This window comes from Ambystoma mexicanum, chromosome 2p, assembly GCF_040938575.1.
Source record: "Ambystoma mexicanum isolate Mex_15411 chromosome 2p, UKY_AmexF1_1, whole genome shotgun sequence".
Classification (NCBI taxonomy): Eukaryota; Metazoa; Chordata; class Amphibia; order Caudata; family Ambystomatidae; genus Ambystoma; species Ambystoma mexicanum.
This window is the reverse complement of record NC_090923.1, coordinates 290,667,712-290,685,239: the sequence shown is the minus strand read 5'-3', so window position 1 is coordinate 290,685,239 and position 17,528 is coordinate 290,667,712. Positions and strand designations below refer to the sequence as shown.

Sequence of the window (17,528 nt, the reverse complement as noted above, 5' to 3'; positions counted from 1 at the left end):
TCATACTGATACCAACATGGTAATGTTGAGGGTATAATTCTCCATTGGAGATAGATTATTACAGGCTATTCCAGCACTTATCGACTGCGGAGCTGCAGGGAACTTCATAGACGATCACTGGGCCGCTTCGCATGGTATCCCAGGTTCCTCCAAAGCAGAATCCATACCAGTGGAAAGCGTGGATGGGAGGCCATTGGTTTCAGGAGCCATCAAAGATCAGACAGACCCTCTGTTGATGTCCATTGCATCTCATCGGGAGAGTCTCACTCTGGATATCATCCGAGCGGCTCATCATCCTAACATCCTAGGTCTACCTTGGCTCAAAAAGCACAATCCATTCATAAACTGGACCGCTGGATCTTTTTTCTTAGGGTCAGAGTACTGTCTGACACATTGCATAGGGGACCAACAGAAAGTATCGGTAGACTTGATGTCCACTCTCCAGGGATCACCAGGGGTTACAACCCTAAATCAGAATGCAGGTCTCCCAGAAGCCTACCAACAATACCGAGAGGTATTTTCCGCCACTGAATACAATCAATTACCTCCTCACAGAAGAGATGATTGTACAATTAAGTTGATTCCAAATCAACCTTTACCTTTTGGTCGGATGTACATTCTGTCAAACAACGAAAAGGAGGTTTTACGAGACTACCTTCGAGTCAATTTAATGAATGGATTGATCACTGAGTCAACCTCACCAGCAGCCGCTTCCCTGTTCTTTGTATCAAAAAAGAACACTGCTGAGCTCCGTCCTTGCATAGACTTTCGGGGACTGAATAAGATCACAGTTCCCGACAAATATCCGATGCCCTTAATCCCTGACATCTTGGAGGCCGTCAAAAGGGCCACCATCTATTCAAAATTGGACTTGAAAGGATCTCATCACCTAATCCGAATAAAATCAGGGGACGAGTGGAAAACGGCATTTCGAACACCTTTTGGCCACTTCCAATATAGGGTAATGCCCTTTGGCTTCTCAAACGCTCCCGCTATCTTCCAACGATTTATGGATCATCTATTCGCCGACCTACTCCTCCATAACGTCGTTGTCTATTTGGATGACATTTTAGTCTATTCCAACACGGCCCAGGAACATGAGAAACATGTGGAAGAGGTTCTACGGCTACTCCAGCAGAATCATTTATACTGCAAGCTGGAAAAGTGCTCTTTTCATCAGCCCCAGGTTACTTATTTGGGGTACGTACTATCCGCAAAGGGAATAGCTATGGACCCGGACAAGGTGTCCGCTGTTCAGGACTGGCCAACGCCTGTCTCTTGCAAAGACATTCAACGTTTTGTGGGGTTTTCTAACTTCTACCAACTATTTATACCTGAATTCTCCAGACTAACACAGCCTTTGACGAATCTCCTTAAGAAAGGAGTTCCCTTTTCTTGGAGGGAAACCACAGATCAAGCGTTTAAAAGGCTTAAGGAGCTCTTTACCTCAGCTCCAGTGTTGTTAACCCCGGACCAAAACCGTCGGTTTATTGTGGAAACCGACGCCTCACAGTATGCCCTAGGGGCTGTCCTGCTCCAAATAGACAACTCAGATCATGAACGCCCAGTAGCGTACCTATCCAAAACCCTTGCTCCGGCAGAGCTAAACTATACAATACTGGAGAAAGAGTTACTGGCAATCAAACGTGCATTCGAAGAATGGCGCCATCTACTACTGGGAGCCAAATTCCCAGTAGAAGTTCGGACAGATCATCACAACATCAGGATCCTGCAATATGTCCAAACTTGTAACAGCCGTCAAGCCAGACGGGCTCATTTCTTTTCTCCAATTCCGAATCACGTTTACTTTCATCCCAGGAAAGGAAAATTTAAAGGCTGATGCTTTATCCCGTAAGGAACAGCTTCCGAACAACCCTTTCAGGTCTGAACCCATCTTTCCTCAAATGGCTCTGGGACTACATACAGTTCATGATTCTCACACGTTTGAAATCCCAATCCAATCCAGCAGCTAAAAAAGAACTACCACGGTCTACACAACTGGCGTTAACTTTGGAAGACAGGGCGTTTATTCCGACACGAACACTTCAGGAAGAAGTCCTCAATATGTGCCATAGTTCAAAATCAGCTGGACACAGGGGATTTGCCTCCACCCAAGAATTGGTTTCTCGTTTCTTCTTGTGGCCTTCGTTGAGGAAGGACATAAAAGAATATGTTATATCATGTCCTGTATGTCTCCAAACTAAAACGTCTCGGCAATTCCCTCTAGGACTCCTAGTCAAGATGCCGTTGCCCACTCGACCGTGGCAAATATCCACAGATTTCATAGTGGACCTACCACCATCAAGAGTATGCTCTGCCATAATGGTAACAATAGATACTTTTACTAAGATGGTGCATTTCATCCCACTTGCCGGAGTGCCTTCTGCTGCCTTGATGGCCTGCATCTTTATCAATCACATATTCACTTTACATGGCCTACCGGAGTCAATCATTTCTGACAGAGGTTCACAATATACTTCACAGTATTGGAAACTTGTCTGCCGTTATCTTTGAATTTCACGGGCCCTCAGCTCAGGTTATCATCCCCAATCTAACAGCCAGTCACAGACTTAACCAAACATTGGAAGGATACCTCAGGAGCTAGATCTCCGCGGCACAGGATGATTGGAAGGATCTACTACCTTTAGCCAAATATGCTTATAACAACTCATATCACTCGGCTATTCGTACATCTCCATTCCATTGCACCTATGGGTTCAATCCATCATCCTTTCCCACATTGAAGAAGTCAGAGTCCAAATTCCCTGATGTAGATCACTTGATGGACATAATCCGGCAAGGTCATCATACAGCTATCACAGCGTTTCGGCAGTCTCAGGAAAGAATGAAACATTTTGCAGACCGTCACCGGTCTCCAGCCCCGGTAATCAAACCAGGGGATTGGGTTTGGCTGTCATTTCGCTTTCTCCCCCGGCATCTGGTGCCGTCCAAGCTTTCTCTTCAGTATTTTGGACCATTCCAGGTGATCGCAGCGATAGGATCAGTTTCCTTCAGACTCTGTTTACTGAGCACATGGGCTCGTATCCATCCAGTGTTTCACGTATCTCAACTAAAACCAGACAATCGGAGTTCTTTTCACCCAAAAACCTCTACTCGCCCTCCAACGGTGTTGGTCGCATCCGGACCAGAATTCGAGGTCAAAGAGATATGTGACTCACAGTATCACCGGGGTCGTCTACAATATCTCAGACTGGAAAGGCTACTCACCCGCAGATCGGAGCGGGGAACCTGAATCTGCTGTACACGCGACCAGTTTAGTGAAAAAGTTTCATCTATTGCACCCGGACAAACCAGGAGGCAGCGGTCCTAAGAGGGGGCATACTGTCATGTTCTGTATGGCAGATTCTTATTTCGGTAAGTATTCCAACATGGCCGCCCTATCTGCGAGCATTGCAAATGCAACAGTCTAGATGTTCTATCCCAGAACACACTGCAACTCACTGATGTCACATCCTCCCAAACAGCTTATCAACAGAATCCTCCAAGAGCCCAGTGCGTTGCTACTCTCATAGGAGTATACAAGCGCCACGTGAGTTAGTTTGTTATTTACCTATCCTTGCTTCCTTACTCCCTTTCCGACGCTCTTCATAACCTCGCTAACCCTTCCTTCTATTCTTGATCCGCAGACCGCTACGGCAGTTCGAGAGAAATCGTTACCTGATCTCGGACGATTAAAACCACGACCTTTAGGAGCGCGGTTTCAGCCCAGTCTCACTTTGGTTCAGTATTCGGATCCTCGCCCTTCACGAGGTATTACATTACGCCCCATCTTGATCCTCTTTCCATTTGCATTCTAGGGTACTCCGTAATCTGTTCCCTTTTTCATGCTTTCCTTCTAGCGCAGTCTTTCTACCACGACACTCCAGGCTTACAGCCACTCCCCCGTGAGCAGTCTTCGGGTGGCTTCCTTTGTTCACAAACCGGTAGGCGTTTGTATTTCGTTCTTTGTTGCTCCTTTGGATTGTTGCTATTGTTTTATCTTTTCCTCATCTACCCTGTTTATATTTACGCTGTTCTCCTTAGCCCACCTTAGCCAGTATTCTTGGCAACGCCTTCCCCTTCCTTCATATCTATTACCCAAGACGCCTTTCTTTCCACAAACTGAGGGTAAGATATAGAATAGATTACTACTGGTGGTCTGACAGCTTGAAAGGAATCTTATCCTACTGTAACCTACTCTAATCTTTACCTTCATATCCAGTCCTTAGTTACGTTCGCTAAGAAGCGTCCAACACCAGAAGGCGGAATCACATCCCGCGCAAGAACATCTTGGGGAGACAACGCTCTCTAGCAGCTCTCCGCAGGGTTTTATTCCCTGTGAGGATTTCCCTGGGGACCTCCCGGGGATCAAGCCTGTAACAGCCTTTGTGCTGGACACCGGAGGGGTTTTCAGGGGAATTCATAATTACTGCAGGGAAGGTCACAGAGAGATTCATTACTGGATATCACCAGTCCACGGGACATTGCTCTCCGTTAACTCAGTTCAGGTAGGTGATTTTCTGTTTTCCTTCTCTGTTCACCTGGGGCAATTCTCATTTATGTCCAACAAAGTATAATCGTTGACAGCATCATAAAGGTCCAATGATGCCATCCAGTCTTGGAGCTGGAGGGCCTGAAGGATCTGAGAAAGGGTAACCATCTTGAACTTGTCCTTCCTGAGTAATTTGGGTTTTTTTAAGTCCAAAATTGGTCTCAATCCTCCGTCCTTCTTGGGGATTAGGAAATAAGGGGAGTACCAACCCTTGTTCCTCTCTGCTACAGTTACCAGTTCTATAGCACCTTTCTCTAGCAGGGTCAACATTTCCTGCATAAGGAGCAGATCTGGAATTTTGAATGAGTTGTTCTGGTGTGGATGATCCTGAGGTCTTTTTAGAAAGGGAAGGCAGTAACCTTGCACTACAGTTTCTAATGCCCATGCATCTGAAGTAATGCCCCGCCATTCTTTCAGATGCTGTGAGGGTCTGCCTCCCATAGGGGTCTTGTGGGTTATGGCCTCAGAATGGTTTAGAGGTGGCTGCTGTCAAAAGGCATATTGAGAAGCCTGGATTGCGCGTCCGGTGTACAAATAGTACAAATCTGCATAGCACGGTACTTGTTGCCATGGATCTGCTGATGCTGTCTGCAGTATCCAGACCCGACTGTAGGCATTCGAACATTGCCTCTTTTCCATCGTTAATGATAGCCAGGAAGCTGTCTCTTTTCATCCCTTCATGGATGTGGTCAGTCTGCCATTACTACACAGTCCCACCGGGTGAACGTGAATTTTGACAAGGCACAAGAGGCATTGGCAGATGTCAAGGCATGCGCCCTGCTGTGAAGATCTTCCGCGCCCAAGTGTTCACATGCTTGTCGTCCCTGTCTGGAGGAATAGTGTGGTATGCCGACTGTTTAGTGGACGTTGCCACCTGGACTACCAGACCTTCTGGTGTAGGATGCTTGGTCAAACATTCAGGGTCACTGCTGGATGGCCTATATTTCTTGGAGAAGTTTGTGCAATCGTCTCTTCAGTTTTCCAAATTGATCTAAACCTTTTTTTGCAGAGCAATATGAAAGGGCAAGATAGGATCTTTCTGCAGACCTTGGTCCAGGATGTTTGTTATCTGGCTCGAATGGGGCAGCAGGCCTGCTCCATACTAAAAACACAACTACCTTGCTCATTAATTGCCTATATGAGGCATCAGCGTAATCGGATCCAAAAGGAGGAGAGTTGTCATGAGAAGGCTCATGTTCCTCATAAATTGAGGATAATGCCTTAAAGAAATCCTTCTTTGGCAAAGGTTTATATGTTTTCTCTTGTGCCACTGGCAGCTTAGAAATTGCTGTTGACGATGGCTTGGAGGCCAATGACCAAGTTTGACCCTGGCGTCGATCTCAACACGGGTGTCGGTGACTCGGATGTCGCCGGCATCAGTAGTTTAGGCCTGGTTAGTGTCGAAGTTGTCAACATCTTTTTCATCGATAAAGCCCGGGAAGGGCTGGTTTCTTGACTTTTTTCGATCTCTTCCATTTAAGAGAATCTCTCAACTTGTCAGATGACAATTTTTTTAAAAAGACTTCTAGGGTGTTTCGAACAGGTCCTACCCACCACTAATTTACCTTTACACTCCCTTAGAGGCTCATTGGTCATTGCCTGACAGGAATCTCAGTCCGTTGTATGGTACTCCAAGTCCAGCCACCATAGGCATACGCGGTGGGGATCGGTTATTGCCATTTTTGCCCCACAGTCTTGACAATTTTTTAAAGCCGTCCTAGGTGTTGAAGGGGCAGACGGTGAAGACATTTTAGATTTAGATTCGAAGCGTGCCATAATTCTCACGAAGCGAAAGCTGCAACGGAAAAATGTAACTGTAGCCAACGGGCACTGCACAAGCTACATATACTGGTGATGACGTGGACTGTCAGACGGTGGCCCTCGAGGGATATTGAGTCAACAGGACCGGTGCACAGTGTCGTCTATCGAGGAAAAAAGAATTCCGAAGCAGCTTAACCTGGAAAGGAAATATCAAAAGATGAGGAATACGTGGGAGGACACAATCCATTCGAAAGGTTGCTTACAATAAGAAAACCTAAACATATGATGGCAAAACCCAACCTGTGTTGCGGGAGAGTATGATGGCAGTATCTGGCATGTGGTGGAATAACTGCTGCATAGGATGACAGCACTTGCAATGGGGTGGAGGGGAGCCGGGCATATGCCACCAATACTTACCATGTGAAGTGATTATCCAGGAGTGTGATGGGAATACCTAGAATATGGCACGAGTACCAAAACATGCATGTGTTTGTGTGTTCCCTCCATGAGACACTATTTGTATTTTCGGTATGCATATGTGCCTTTACGGTTGGCTTTGCTGTGCCTTTCTTTATATTACCTGTAAGCTAATGTGTTCTTATAATATTCTCTGTATTGATATCTTCAAAGCTTGCTTTAAGCAGGCTTTTGCTTTTAACCTAAGGCAATTAGAGAGGTCATGATTGGAGCCGTAATGTGTTTATTAAAGGACACAACATTCGGCGTTCATTAGATCAATCAGCCAAAGCCATAATGTGTAATGGCCCCTGATCTGTTAATCGCATTTCATATGTAAAGTTCTGCTTAATAACAAAAGGGATAATAAAACAATACCTGAAGTCATGGCAGCAAGATGGCCACTGCCTCTTACAAATGATCGGTAGGGTCGTTCATTTTGCGTCCAATCTTCGGTAGTCATTGCAGGGCCTGTTAGAAAAAAATATATATGTATAAATATGAAACAGTTTTTACCAGTTTCATAGTTCTACTCATGGGCGACGTAAACTAAATGCACATATTTTGACCCCCCCCCCCCACTTCTAGGATGTCGAGAATACCACATAATCAATTTTAGTACTATAAATCGATATAGAGTAAGTCCGCTGTACTTTACTGAGGGGTGTTGTAACTATATTGCGATATGAACCACCGTAACAGTACAGAACTCCTAGGTAATACAATATCCCACTTCCACATGTGTTGAGAGGAATTGTATTCCATATAAGAAACTGTGACCGTCACCACCAAAAATATAAAACATACTGCCTACAATGCAAACATATTAGGTGTTCTGGCAGCTTCTCCAAATACTCCTTAAGATTCACTGGCAAATGGATACTTGTAGGGAAATAATGTGCGCTTTGCGCACGTTGGTATTACGGAAGGGGCTGCGATGTAGGAATCCTTACTGCCTGTGCAAATACTTCAAATGAAATCATGAGGGCTAGAATCAGCACCTCTGCAAATGCTATGGCACCCATGCATAACACACCTAGTGCACACTTTGAAAGGAGGGTGCAGATTCAGTAGCGTAGCACAACATTTGGGGACCCCCCTGCGATCCATGCAGAGGGCCCTCCCCCCAAGCTCTGCAATAAAGCAGACGGGTCACGCTGCCCTCCGGGCCGGCATGGGCCACAACGAATGCGCAATACACACAATGATCATGCTGCTGCGGGGGCACACCGCTGCAATAGGATAAAGATAGAAATATGTGTTTTAATCAAACCATAAATCTTTCCCCCAACTAGAAACAACGGGGTGTGCCTGGCTCCAGGCCACCCCAATGTACCAGCCAACTCTGTGAGTGGCCAGTAAAACTCCGACAAATAATGATACAATTAGAAAACATGTTCATGTCTGCTCTGCCAGTATCCCCATTTACGAACATTCTCTTGTTGACTTTGCCCTTAATGGCAGTAAAAAGCTCCCATCACAGAAAGAAAGCATAGTATTGGTGGCTACAAAAATGCCTGGCCAAATCCTGCATCACCATGTGAGGCAGTGCCGGCCAAAGGTCTACCCCGCACATTGTGCGGGCGCCGCCAGCTCACACCATGTAAAGGGCACTTTACATAGTGTGAGCTGGCAGCACCATTTTGTCAGTCAGTGACAGAGGCACGGCGCCAGCGCCTATTCAAGAATCACGCCGCGCCTCAGTCACTCACTAATGGAAAACAATTGCATGACACTTTACATGACAATGTCATGTAAAGGGTGCCACCAGCTCACACAATATAAAGTGTCATGAGCTGGCAGTGCCCCTGTGTGACCGCAGCACTTGATCGCCCCTTGAGCCGGCTCTGATGCAAGGATATTCTTCAAGTGGACTTTGCCCTCAATACCAGGAAAACATGAAATGCTACAGTAAGGAAACATTTCCTTGTTTGTATTTGTATTTATTTTATATGTAGTGCGCGCCTTGCCCGTGGGCATCCGGGCGCATGTTTAAGAAGGCAGTTACACATTTACGGAGCAGTTACCAATTATAGTACAAAAGGTGAAAAATTCCAATTTACACATATTTACATAAAGTTAGGAAATTGAAAAGCGAGGGAAGGAACACATCTGAAAATACAAAAGATGGCCGTCTATGTACAAAGAGCAGTCGGTGTGGGATAGATCGATGTATTGATTATAGCGAGGAGGCAAGGGCATCCTGTTCATGTAACCACAATTTAGCTTTTGTTTTGAAGGAGTGGATGGCAGGAATGTTAGAGCATTAGGGAGGGTGTTCCAGAGCTTAGCCACAAGGATTGGGAAGCTCGCACCTACGGCTGTCTGTAACTTGAAGCAAGGAATCATCAAGGTGTGAGCCTGTGAGGATCTTAGTGGTCTGGATGCTGAATGTTGTAAAAATCGCGTAGAGAGGTAAGCCAGGGCTGCGTTGTTCTGGGCCTTGTGTGTTAGAGTGAGTGCTTTGAGTGAGATGCAGTGAGTGATGGGTAGCCAGTGCAGGTTGCGTCTTGTAGTGGAAATGTGGGAACGCTTGGGGATGTTGAGAGCTGCCCTTACGGCGTTGTTCTGCATGACCTGGAGTTTAGCAATGTTTCTTTGATTGGTCCCTAGGTAGAGGGCGTTGCAGTAAGGGATTTTGGACATGATTAGGGTTCTGGCAACGATCAGACAGTTCTCCCTAGTCAGAAAGGGGTGACATGCTGTGATCAATTTGCAAGTTTAGGATGACGCTGAGACAACTGAGTTGGTTTGTCGATTGAGGGACAGAGTAGAGTCTAGATATATTCCTAGAGTTTTTGTGACGCGAGAGACTTTAATATCATTCCCATCAATGATGAAGGAATTGAATTTATGGTCAAGCTTGGTAAGTTTGTATTGAGAGCCAAGAATGATTAACTCAGTCTTTTCATCATTGAGGCAAAGCCCATGATAAGCCATCCAATGCCTGGATGACAGTGTAAACTGCATTGAGTGCATTAGCATCTGTTACATAGTCGCCAGTGATAGGGATGAGTATCTGGGTGTCATCCGCATAATTCATGTAGGAGACACCCAGATAGTCAAGTATATCAAAGAGCGGTTTAATAAATACGTTGTAAAGTGTGGGAGATACACAAGATCCTTGTGGAACTCCGCATGGGACGTGGGCTGGATCAGCTGCAGCAAGGGGAGAGAATACCCTCATGGTTCTGTTAGCCAGAAAAGAACTGATCCAGGATGTGGCTGCGTCAGAAAAATGGGCCGGAGTTTTGAGGTGGTGGCAGAGGATTTGATGATCGACCAAATCGAAGGCTGCTGAAAGATCAAGGAGGAGCAGGAGCGCCAGTTTACCCTCGTCTTTCAGCTCCTCGATTTGAGTTTTCAAATCAATTAAGGCTGTCTCAGTACCGTGTCTGGGACGGAAGCCAGATTGTCTGAGCCCTAATAGAGTGTTGGTTTCAAGATAGTCCTGGATTTGGAGATATGCCGCTCGATCCAGAATTTTGAGAAGGTATGGCACCGTGGTGATGGGCCTGTAGTTAGAGGGAATAGTAGGATCGAGATTGGGTTTCTTGATTAATGGGATGACCCAAGCATCCATTAGGTTGTCAGGTACAACACCCAATTTGAAGGAAGCGTTAATGAAGGAAGTAATGAAGGGAGCGAGATCATGTGCAGCTTCCTTTATGACCGGTGCAGGGCAGGCGTCACCTTGGCAATTGGAAGGCTTAAGCTTAGTTATATTTTCTACTTCCTTGATGGCGAGTGGAGAGAAACTGAAGGGTTTGAAGGAATGTTTAGGAGAAGGGGTTTTGTAAGACGTGGGGTTACCCGATGAGTCATAGAGGTAGCTTTTTTTTAGAATTAATTTTGGCTTGGAGCATGGCAATTTTGTCGAGCAATGCTTTTTGAATGTTAGAGCGCCATTCAGTGTCAGGGGTGCACGCATCAATCGGGGTGACAGGGGACTCAAGTTCCCTGAGAATCTTAAATAGTTCCTTGGTATGTGATTGGCTTGGGTGATCCTATTATTATATACTTCCTTTTTAGCCGCTAGGATGGCTTCTTTGTAGGTAGGGGAGGCTGCTGTAAGGTTGTTTTTGTTGACTGGAGAAGGTAAGCTTTTCCAATGAGCCTCAGCATTTCTTTTTTCTTTGCTCAAATCGCGTCAGTGCGGGGTGAACCAGGAATTAAGGTGGAGCTGTGTTTTTTGTTTGCGAAGTTTAAGGGGGGCAATGGTGTTGAGGGCTTTTAGCATGGCACGGTTGTAGGTGTCTACAAGCACTGTAGGGTCCAAGCAGTTCACCGTGGACGCCGAATTCAAGAGAGGAAGGATAAGTGGGAGTAATTTCTCAACCGTAATATTCTTTTGTGTTGCGTGTGGAAATGGGAGGGGCAAGGTTGGGTTTATCTATGGGTGGACCGGATTTGATGGAGAATGATATTTTGTGGTGATCAGACCATGCGCAAGGAGACACAGAGGTGACGTTGAGCGCACAGTTCATGTCAGAAACCTAGTCAAGGTTGCGACCCTTGATGTGGGTAGGCTCATTGATATATTGGGTGAGACTGAAGTCAGCTAGGACTCTTTCTGCGTCGGAGGCCTTGGCATCATTCGTATCATGGTAGCCTAGATTGAAGTCTCCCAATATAATGATTTGAGAGTTGGGCGTAGTGCTGGTGGCTAGGATAGATGAGATGTCCTCGACGAATGAGGAGGTGGGGCCAGGGGGCCTGTAGATGAGATGTACAGTGGCCGTGTGATTAGGTGAGATTAGCAATTTAATAGACAATAGTTCTGCTGAAGGCAGCTGTAGACTGTTGGCAGCTCTGAGGTTAAGCAAGCTCTTATATATGAAGGCTAATCCACCCCCCCTGGTTTGATTAGTGTTCCTGTCACACCTGCGAATGGAATAGTTGTCAGGGATGGCCAGGGTCAGAGAAGGGACGGCTGCTGCATGCAGCGAAGTTTCCGTAATTGCGAGACGGAGCGTGCGTTAATGAGCGTGCCTTTGAGTTTAGAACTAGTGGCGACCTTATGAGTTTGGGTAGTCGCAGTTTTATGAACGCTAGAGTTTGAGATTTTGTCGATCGTAGGATTGTTCAGATGGTAAGACCAGTGATGACATCTGGAGGCTAATCTTTGGTTTCTTACTGATGAGGCACATGGAAGACTGTAGTGGTTAGGAGAAGTCGATATGGCATGGAGAGGCATTGATGGGCAATTGTCAGCGGTATATGCCTGAGGTAGATCAGCTAACAAACTGTCAGCAAGATTCAATGTGCCTATGTCAGGGACAGTGTGGTGTCTGGCGGGTGTAGCTGTGATGTTGATTGTTGTAGGTTGGAGGAGAGGTGGGAGGCGTAGCCGTGAGCCAAGCCTGGCATTTCTAATGGTAATAGAGCATGGTTGATTAGGTGTGGGTTTGGTTGCAAAATGTAATAGCCAGAGGGCCGGGGCGTTTAGATAAGGATTAGGACCTGACATGATAAGAGCGCAAGGTGGTCTGGGCGATGTTGTAGTACTAGTTGTAGGAGTTGGCAAGTCGTGGAACTGTGTGGTGAGGGTGAGGAGCAGTGACCAGGTTAGAACCTGAAAGGTGAGCAATAAGTACGTGGCGAGATGTCGCATGGGCAGGGGTGCAGGTTTTGGCGCAATATCAAATGAAGGTATGCGGTGAGGGTGATAATCAAAGGTACAATGCATTTTAGGGCTAAAAATGCCACGGTGGAGTGAAGTGGGTATGGCGAATGTGGCCGACTGAAGCGCAATGAGTAGGCAGCGCCGTGTACAATTCAATTAATCGTGAGACACAGGAAATGCATTTCAGTTAGGCTGGCAGGGCACAAATGCAGTTCACCTGGGGTGGCAGCCTATCAAGAAGTGAGTACTAGGATCACTAGACTAACAGTAGTGAGATTATTTAGGCAGGACTAACTACAGTGACTAGGCTATAGCATAGTATCAGGGGCGGGCATCTAAAATGCAGCAGCATAGTAGGCTTACAGCTATCAGGGTAAGCCAAGCGCAAAGGTACATCCATAGCACGAATTGCAGGGCAAGTCAGATGTGATGCCTAATCACAACACGGTATCTGGACTAACTGCGGTGCAGTGTAATATCACCAGTCAATATATCAGGATCTGCTAAGGGCAAGAGAGCAACCATGGTGTAAATCAGGGTTAGTGAACAGACAACTCAATATCACAATGAGTTAAGGCCAATAGGTTAGATCTGTTTTGACATATTACGAATTCAGGGCTGATAAACAGCTAACATCTTGTCACAGTGATTAGGGCACACCGGCTTGGGCAGGTTATTGTGGGACACTAAATCCACACAAGTAGGCAGCACATAACTTGCACAAATAATCAGCAGGTATTAACAGGGGTGCTCAAAGGCAGTACACACATGTTAATATCACATAACAGGTAAGCGTACCAACAATACAGCAATGGTGGCAAATGATACAAAGGTGTAACTTAGCATACAAGTACGAGAGAGTAAACACTAAGTGCGTGTGTGGCTAAAAGTGGCTGTAAGAAACAGGCATTGAAGGCTAGCGTACGCTCTGTAGTCGAGCAAGTATCAGCTCTGTAGATCATAAGGCGCGAGAGGAGTTGACTCATAGGGGCGAGGGCCTAGGAACACAGTGTGCATAAAGCCAAGTGAAGCAGAACATAGAAGAGCACGAAAGCCAGAATCAATTTTGAAAGCCTTGGAAGATAAAGTATGCAGTAGTGATAAGCAGATTAGAACGACACAGGTCTAAAGATAGTGTTACCTAGTGACTTACGTAAGGCATAGGATATAGGATGCTGATGCAGTGGTTATCGCTTGAAGCAGCGGGTGTGGCAAAGGTAGTAGGCGGAATATTGAGGCCAAGGCCAGAGGTGAGTAAGAAGCCTTAGTCCGGTGGCTACCCAAATGAGCTTAACAGGTGTCCATTATACTGAATAAGGGTCCATACTTCATATGTCATCGTTCACGGTTGGACACCCCCTCACGCTCCATGGTGCGAACAGGGAGCAAACAGGGGCCTTAGTATGGGCCTTCGTGTGGCCGGCGCTTCCGCCTGCCGGCGGATGTGGGGGGAACAAGATACTGCTAGTATCCTAGCAACGAGGCCTCAGCCTCGCTTTCATGCCGCGCTGCCCCCGGCATTGTAAGGTCAGACAGGAGGATCAGGCAGTGCGGGATCGAAAGAAAGCCTGCCCGTTGGCGCCAAAAATTGCGGGGTTGCTGGTAGAGGCAGGGTGAAGATGGGGGGGTTGTGCCTTACCCCAAGGAGATCAACTCTTCAGTGGCTTTCGCTGCAGCACGGTGCTGTAGATGTTAATGGCCGATGCACGTGGTGTGCTTCTGCTGCTTGCTGGATGCTGCTTCGCATGAGGAGGGGCTCCTGCCCTTGCCTCAGGATATCTGCTGGCGAGGATGACTGGCCGCACAAATGTCTCCACTCACCATGAAAAAAAAAGTCATACTGGTCTTGCCCCATATCTGAGTAAAAAAATGCCACGGCATAAAAAATGTACAGTCTGCATGCCCCCTTGCACTATAAACCCTCCACCCTAAACACCACTCCATCTAATAACATTCTTCAAGTTGACTTTTTTCTTGACATTTTTGGAAATGTCAGTAAAACATGTAAGAAAATATCCATGTTCCAATGCTCCTTTCCCGATACCCAAGCTTGCATGCACACATCCATACCCATTTACCAACAAGTCACTCACCCAGTAGCGGGAGGTTTTTAAATGAAGGGGAATAAACATTGCCCACAAATATACCAGAGTGACTAAAATCATCGAAAGGGGATTTGTGGGTGCCCCCCAACCCTAAGATAAATGTTTGAATAATGGGTTAATATGGTGCATTTATTTTTCTCCCAATCTTTCTCCTAGTGCAGTGTGCCCCTGCAGCAGCATGATCATAGTGTATTGCGCATGCGTAGTGGTTCAGGCCGGGCCGGACTCGGGCCTCAGGATGGCTTACATGGCTCCCCACATTTTGTGTTATGCCACTGTGCTTAGTCTACCCGTGCCCATCCCTCCCAGGTGCTCTAACACAGGGAGCAGGATCTCATACAATATCATATGGTGATGGAGTGCAGGACCTAGTGTTCGGCAGTCTTCGGGGCAACGCCTACTTGGTAGCCCTGGCCTCCAAAAAAGGGCGTGGCTATCAAGTGGGCGTGGCACCGAAGGTGCCGAACCCAAAGTCCTACAATCTGCCATGGGGGGCCAGATATTATACAATACTGGCAAACAGTGTTAAATGTGGAAAATAAATTGAGACAGCTGTAGGACATTTTCCACAGGCATTGGTGCACCAGTTGCTTTAATGCCCATTTCTGCATCAATCGAAGCAATGCTGATGTCTTCCTTCTGGCTTTCATAAATAGTTGGGCACTTGCATCCCAGCTCATGAACAACTCATCCCATAGTTGTGATTATTGTTAACGGTGACAAAGATGAGCACAACCACCATTGGGCAGATTGGGCTTTAGCCCAGTTAGCCCCACAAAACTCCTCTGAAAGTATGGGTTATGTTGACTTGACCTGGCTGTCCTGCCATTGCTCTGTGGGCTAGACAAACAGTGCCTTTGGTTAAAAAAGGCCCATCAATTACTAATTTAAAGCATTTCTTTGTTAGCAACTGCATTCGTATACATGTTTTGCCAATTGAAATCATGATGTCGGGTTAGTACTTGCATGTCAGGAGAGTAATGGGAAGGATAAGGGGGACAGGAGACCGCTCATTCTCGCAGCAGTCTGTGTGTGGGGTTTCAGACGTGAAGGAGAAAGTTAATTAAGCAATATGACCCAAGCGGCTGGGGAATTACCGACTCAGGTAATGCCCCAAGGCCCATAGTTATAGGCCTGAGCGAAGCAAAGGCAGCTTCTCAGCCGTGGAGGCTCGGAGCGGGTATGGCCCTGCTTCGAGCCTCCTCATTGGCTGAGGGGCTGCCACGCCCCCTGCCGGGAACAATGCCGTGGAATCCCGGCCGGGTAATGCCTGGGCGAGGGCCAATCAGAATGGTTCTCTCATTCTGCTTGCACCCTCGCCGGGTACTAATTTGCTTCGCTCAGGCCTATAACTATGGGTCCTGGGACATTACCCGAGTCGGTAATGCCCAGTCGCGCTGGTCATATTGGCTAAATAACATGAAATGAACAACATTCAGTTATTGAATAATCTTCCAATGTCTTGGGTAATTTCCCTTCCCCAGTATTCAAAGCCAATTCCACTAATGTTCAACCCAAGAAAGAAATGTCTGAAATCAGTTCTTAAAGTTTCAAAATAAAAGTTTGTTACCCACATTTCCAATGATAGCAACTCTCTTCTCCTTTGTGAAAGATCCACTTTCCACTTCCACCAAATAGCACCAATGGTAATCCCAGCCACAATGTGTTCTCACCTCTTCAAGAAGACTTGCCACCTTTCAAAAGAAGTGCAATATCCACAACTGTCAGTGATACATAGTTCTTGGCTAACAGTTGGGCTTTCCTTAGTTAGTTTTAGAATTCACAATGGTATATTTGTCAGCATGTCTTCTCAGTGCTGCTGCTTCCACTTCAACAATTTCACTTCTACTTGATTCCCTGTGAGAACAGTCACCTTTATCTCACAGTACTCCACTTTGTTTAGACTACTACAATGTTGTATCTACTGACAACCAGATATATCACTACAGCTTCAGTACTCTGTATTACTACCACAGCTTCAGTGATTTGTATCAAGGCAGACTTACAGGCGTGAGGGGCACGGGCAATTTTGTGAATCGGTAAGATTGCCTCGATCAAGATGAACATATTACCTTGGCTACTGTATACCTTTCAGGCACTGGCAGTTCCTTCTCGAGCACTCGAGATTGCAAAGCAAAATTGTGTCATTTGTGTGGTGGAAGGGCTAGGATAGTCAGAACCACCCTTTACAGATCAAGGGATATAGTAGGGCTGGCTCTACAAAGCCTGGAACGCTATAATCAGGCGGCTCAAATGAGAGCATTACATGAATGGGTCAACCAGAGTACTACTAAAGGGTGGAGATTACTGGAGGAGGAGATAGTGGGGTAACCACTTCAGTATATGCCCTGCATTCCCCAGGCTGGAAGACCTCTTAGCATGTATGAGCTCCCATCTATGAAGACAGCTATCCAGATGTGGCAAAGGGCTGTCTCACAGAGGGGTCTATCATTGTTTCCTTCCCTGCTTATTCCTATTCACTTTAACCCCGACTTCCAAACAGCATATGACATTGTGACACTCTCAAAATGGAGAGAGGGAGTGTGTGCATTTTTAGCAAAACTTTTTTAAAACAGCCAAATTCGGTCATGCACAGCAAAACTTCGGGTGGCAGAGAAGGAACGGTACCAATTTTGGCAACCAAGGCATTGGGTGAAGCAGCCGCATAACAAGTTAGCGGTCATCAGTGTTCCAATGGAGTTTGATAGAGCAAATATCTCGTCAAGTGACTTGAAGATGCCGATTTCCCAATTGTGTGTAGGCCTAGGTGCCAACCTGAGTGGTAGGGCACCGACATATGTTCAGGCTTGGCATAAAGAGTTGGAAACGAGAGGAGGGTTGGAGGGGCCTAAAGAGGGTCATCCACAGTGTGTCCATTTCTGAGCCCTGGCATATGCGCCACAGTGGCCCGAGCCATTCGCGGGTCCTGTCTGCACTATTGCTCTAGCTTACTGCAAGACCTGGGACAAGGAGAACTGAATCGCATTCATGTGGTCCAAAATAATGCAGTCTGTGTGGTCTGTGTATT

General features: G+C 46.4%; 1 protein-coding gene across 3 annotated transcripts in view; it reads right to left on the bottom strand.

Annotated features, from left to right (window-relative positions):
• PTPDC1 (protein tyrosine phosphatase domain containing 1) overlaps positions 1-17,528 on the bottom strand; it is a 980,126-nt gene that overhangs the window by 586,635 nt on the left and 375,963 nt on the right. For all 3 annotated transcript variants that reach the window (XM_069643571.1, XM_069643572.1, XM_069643573.1), the window contains exon 2: positions 7,148-7,240. In XM_069643571.1, coding sequence (XP_069499672.1) covers positions 7,148-7,232 — 85 coding nt within the window. In that variant the 5' untranslated portion in view covers positions 7,233-7,240. The remainder of the gene's footprint in view (positions 1-7,147; positions 7,241-17,528) is intronic.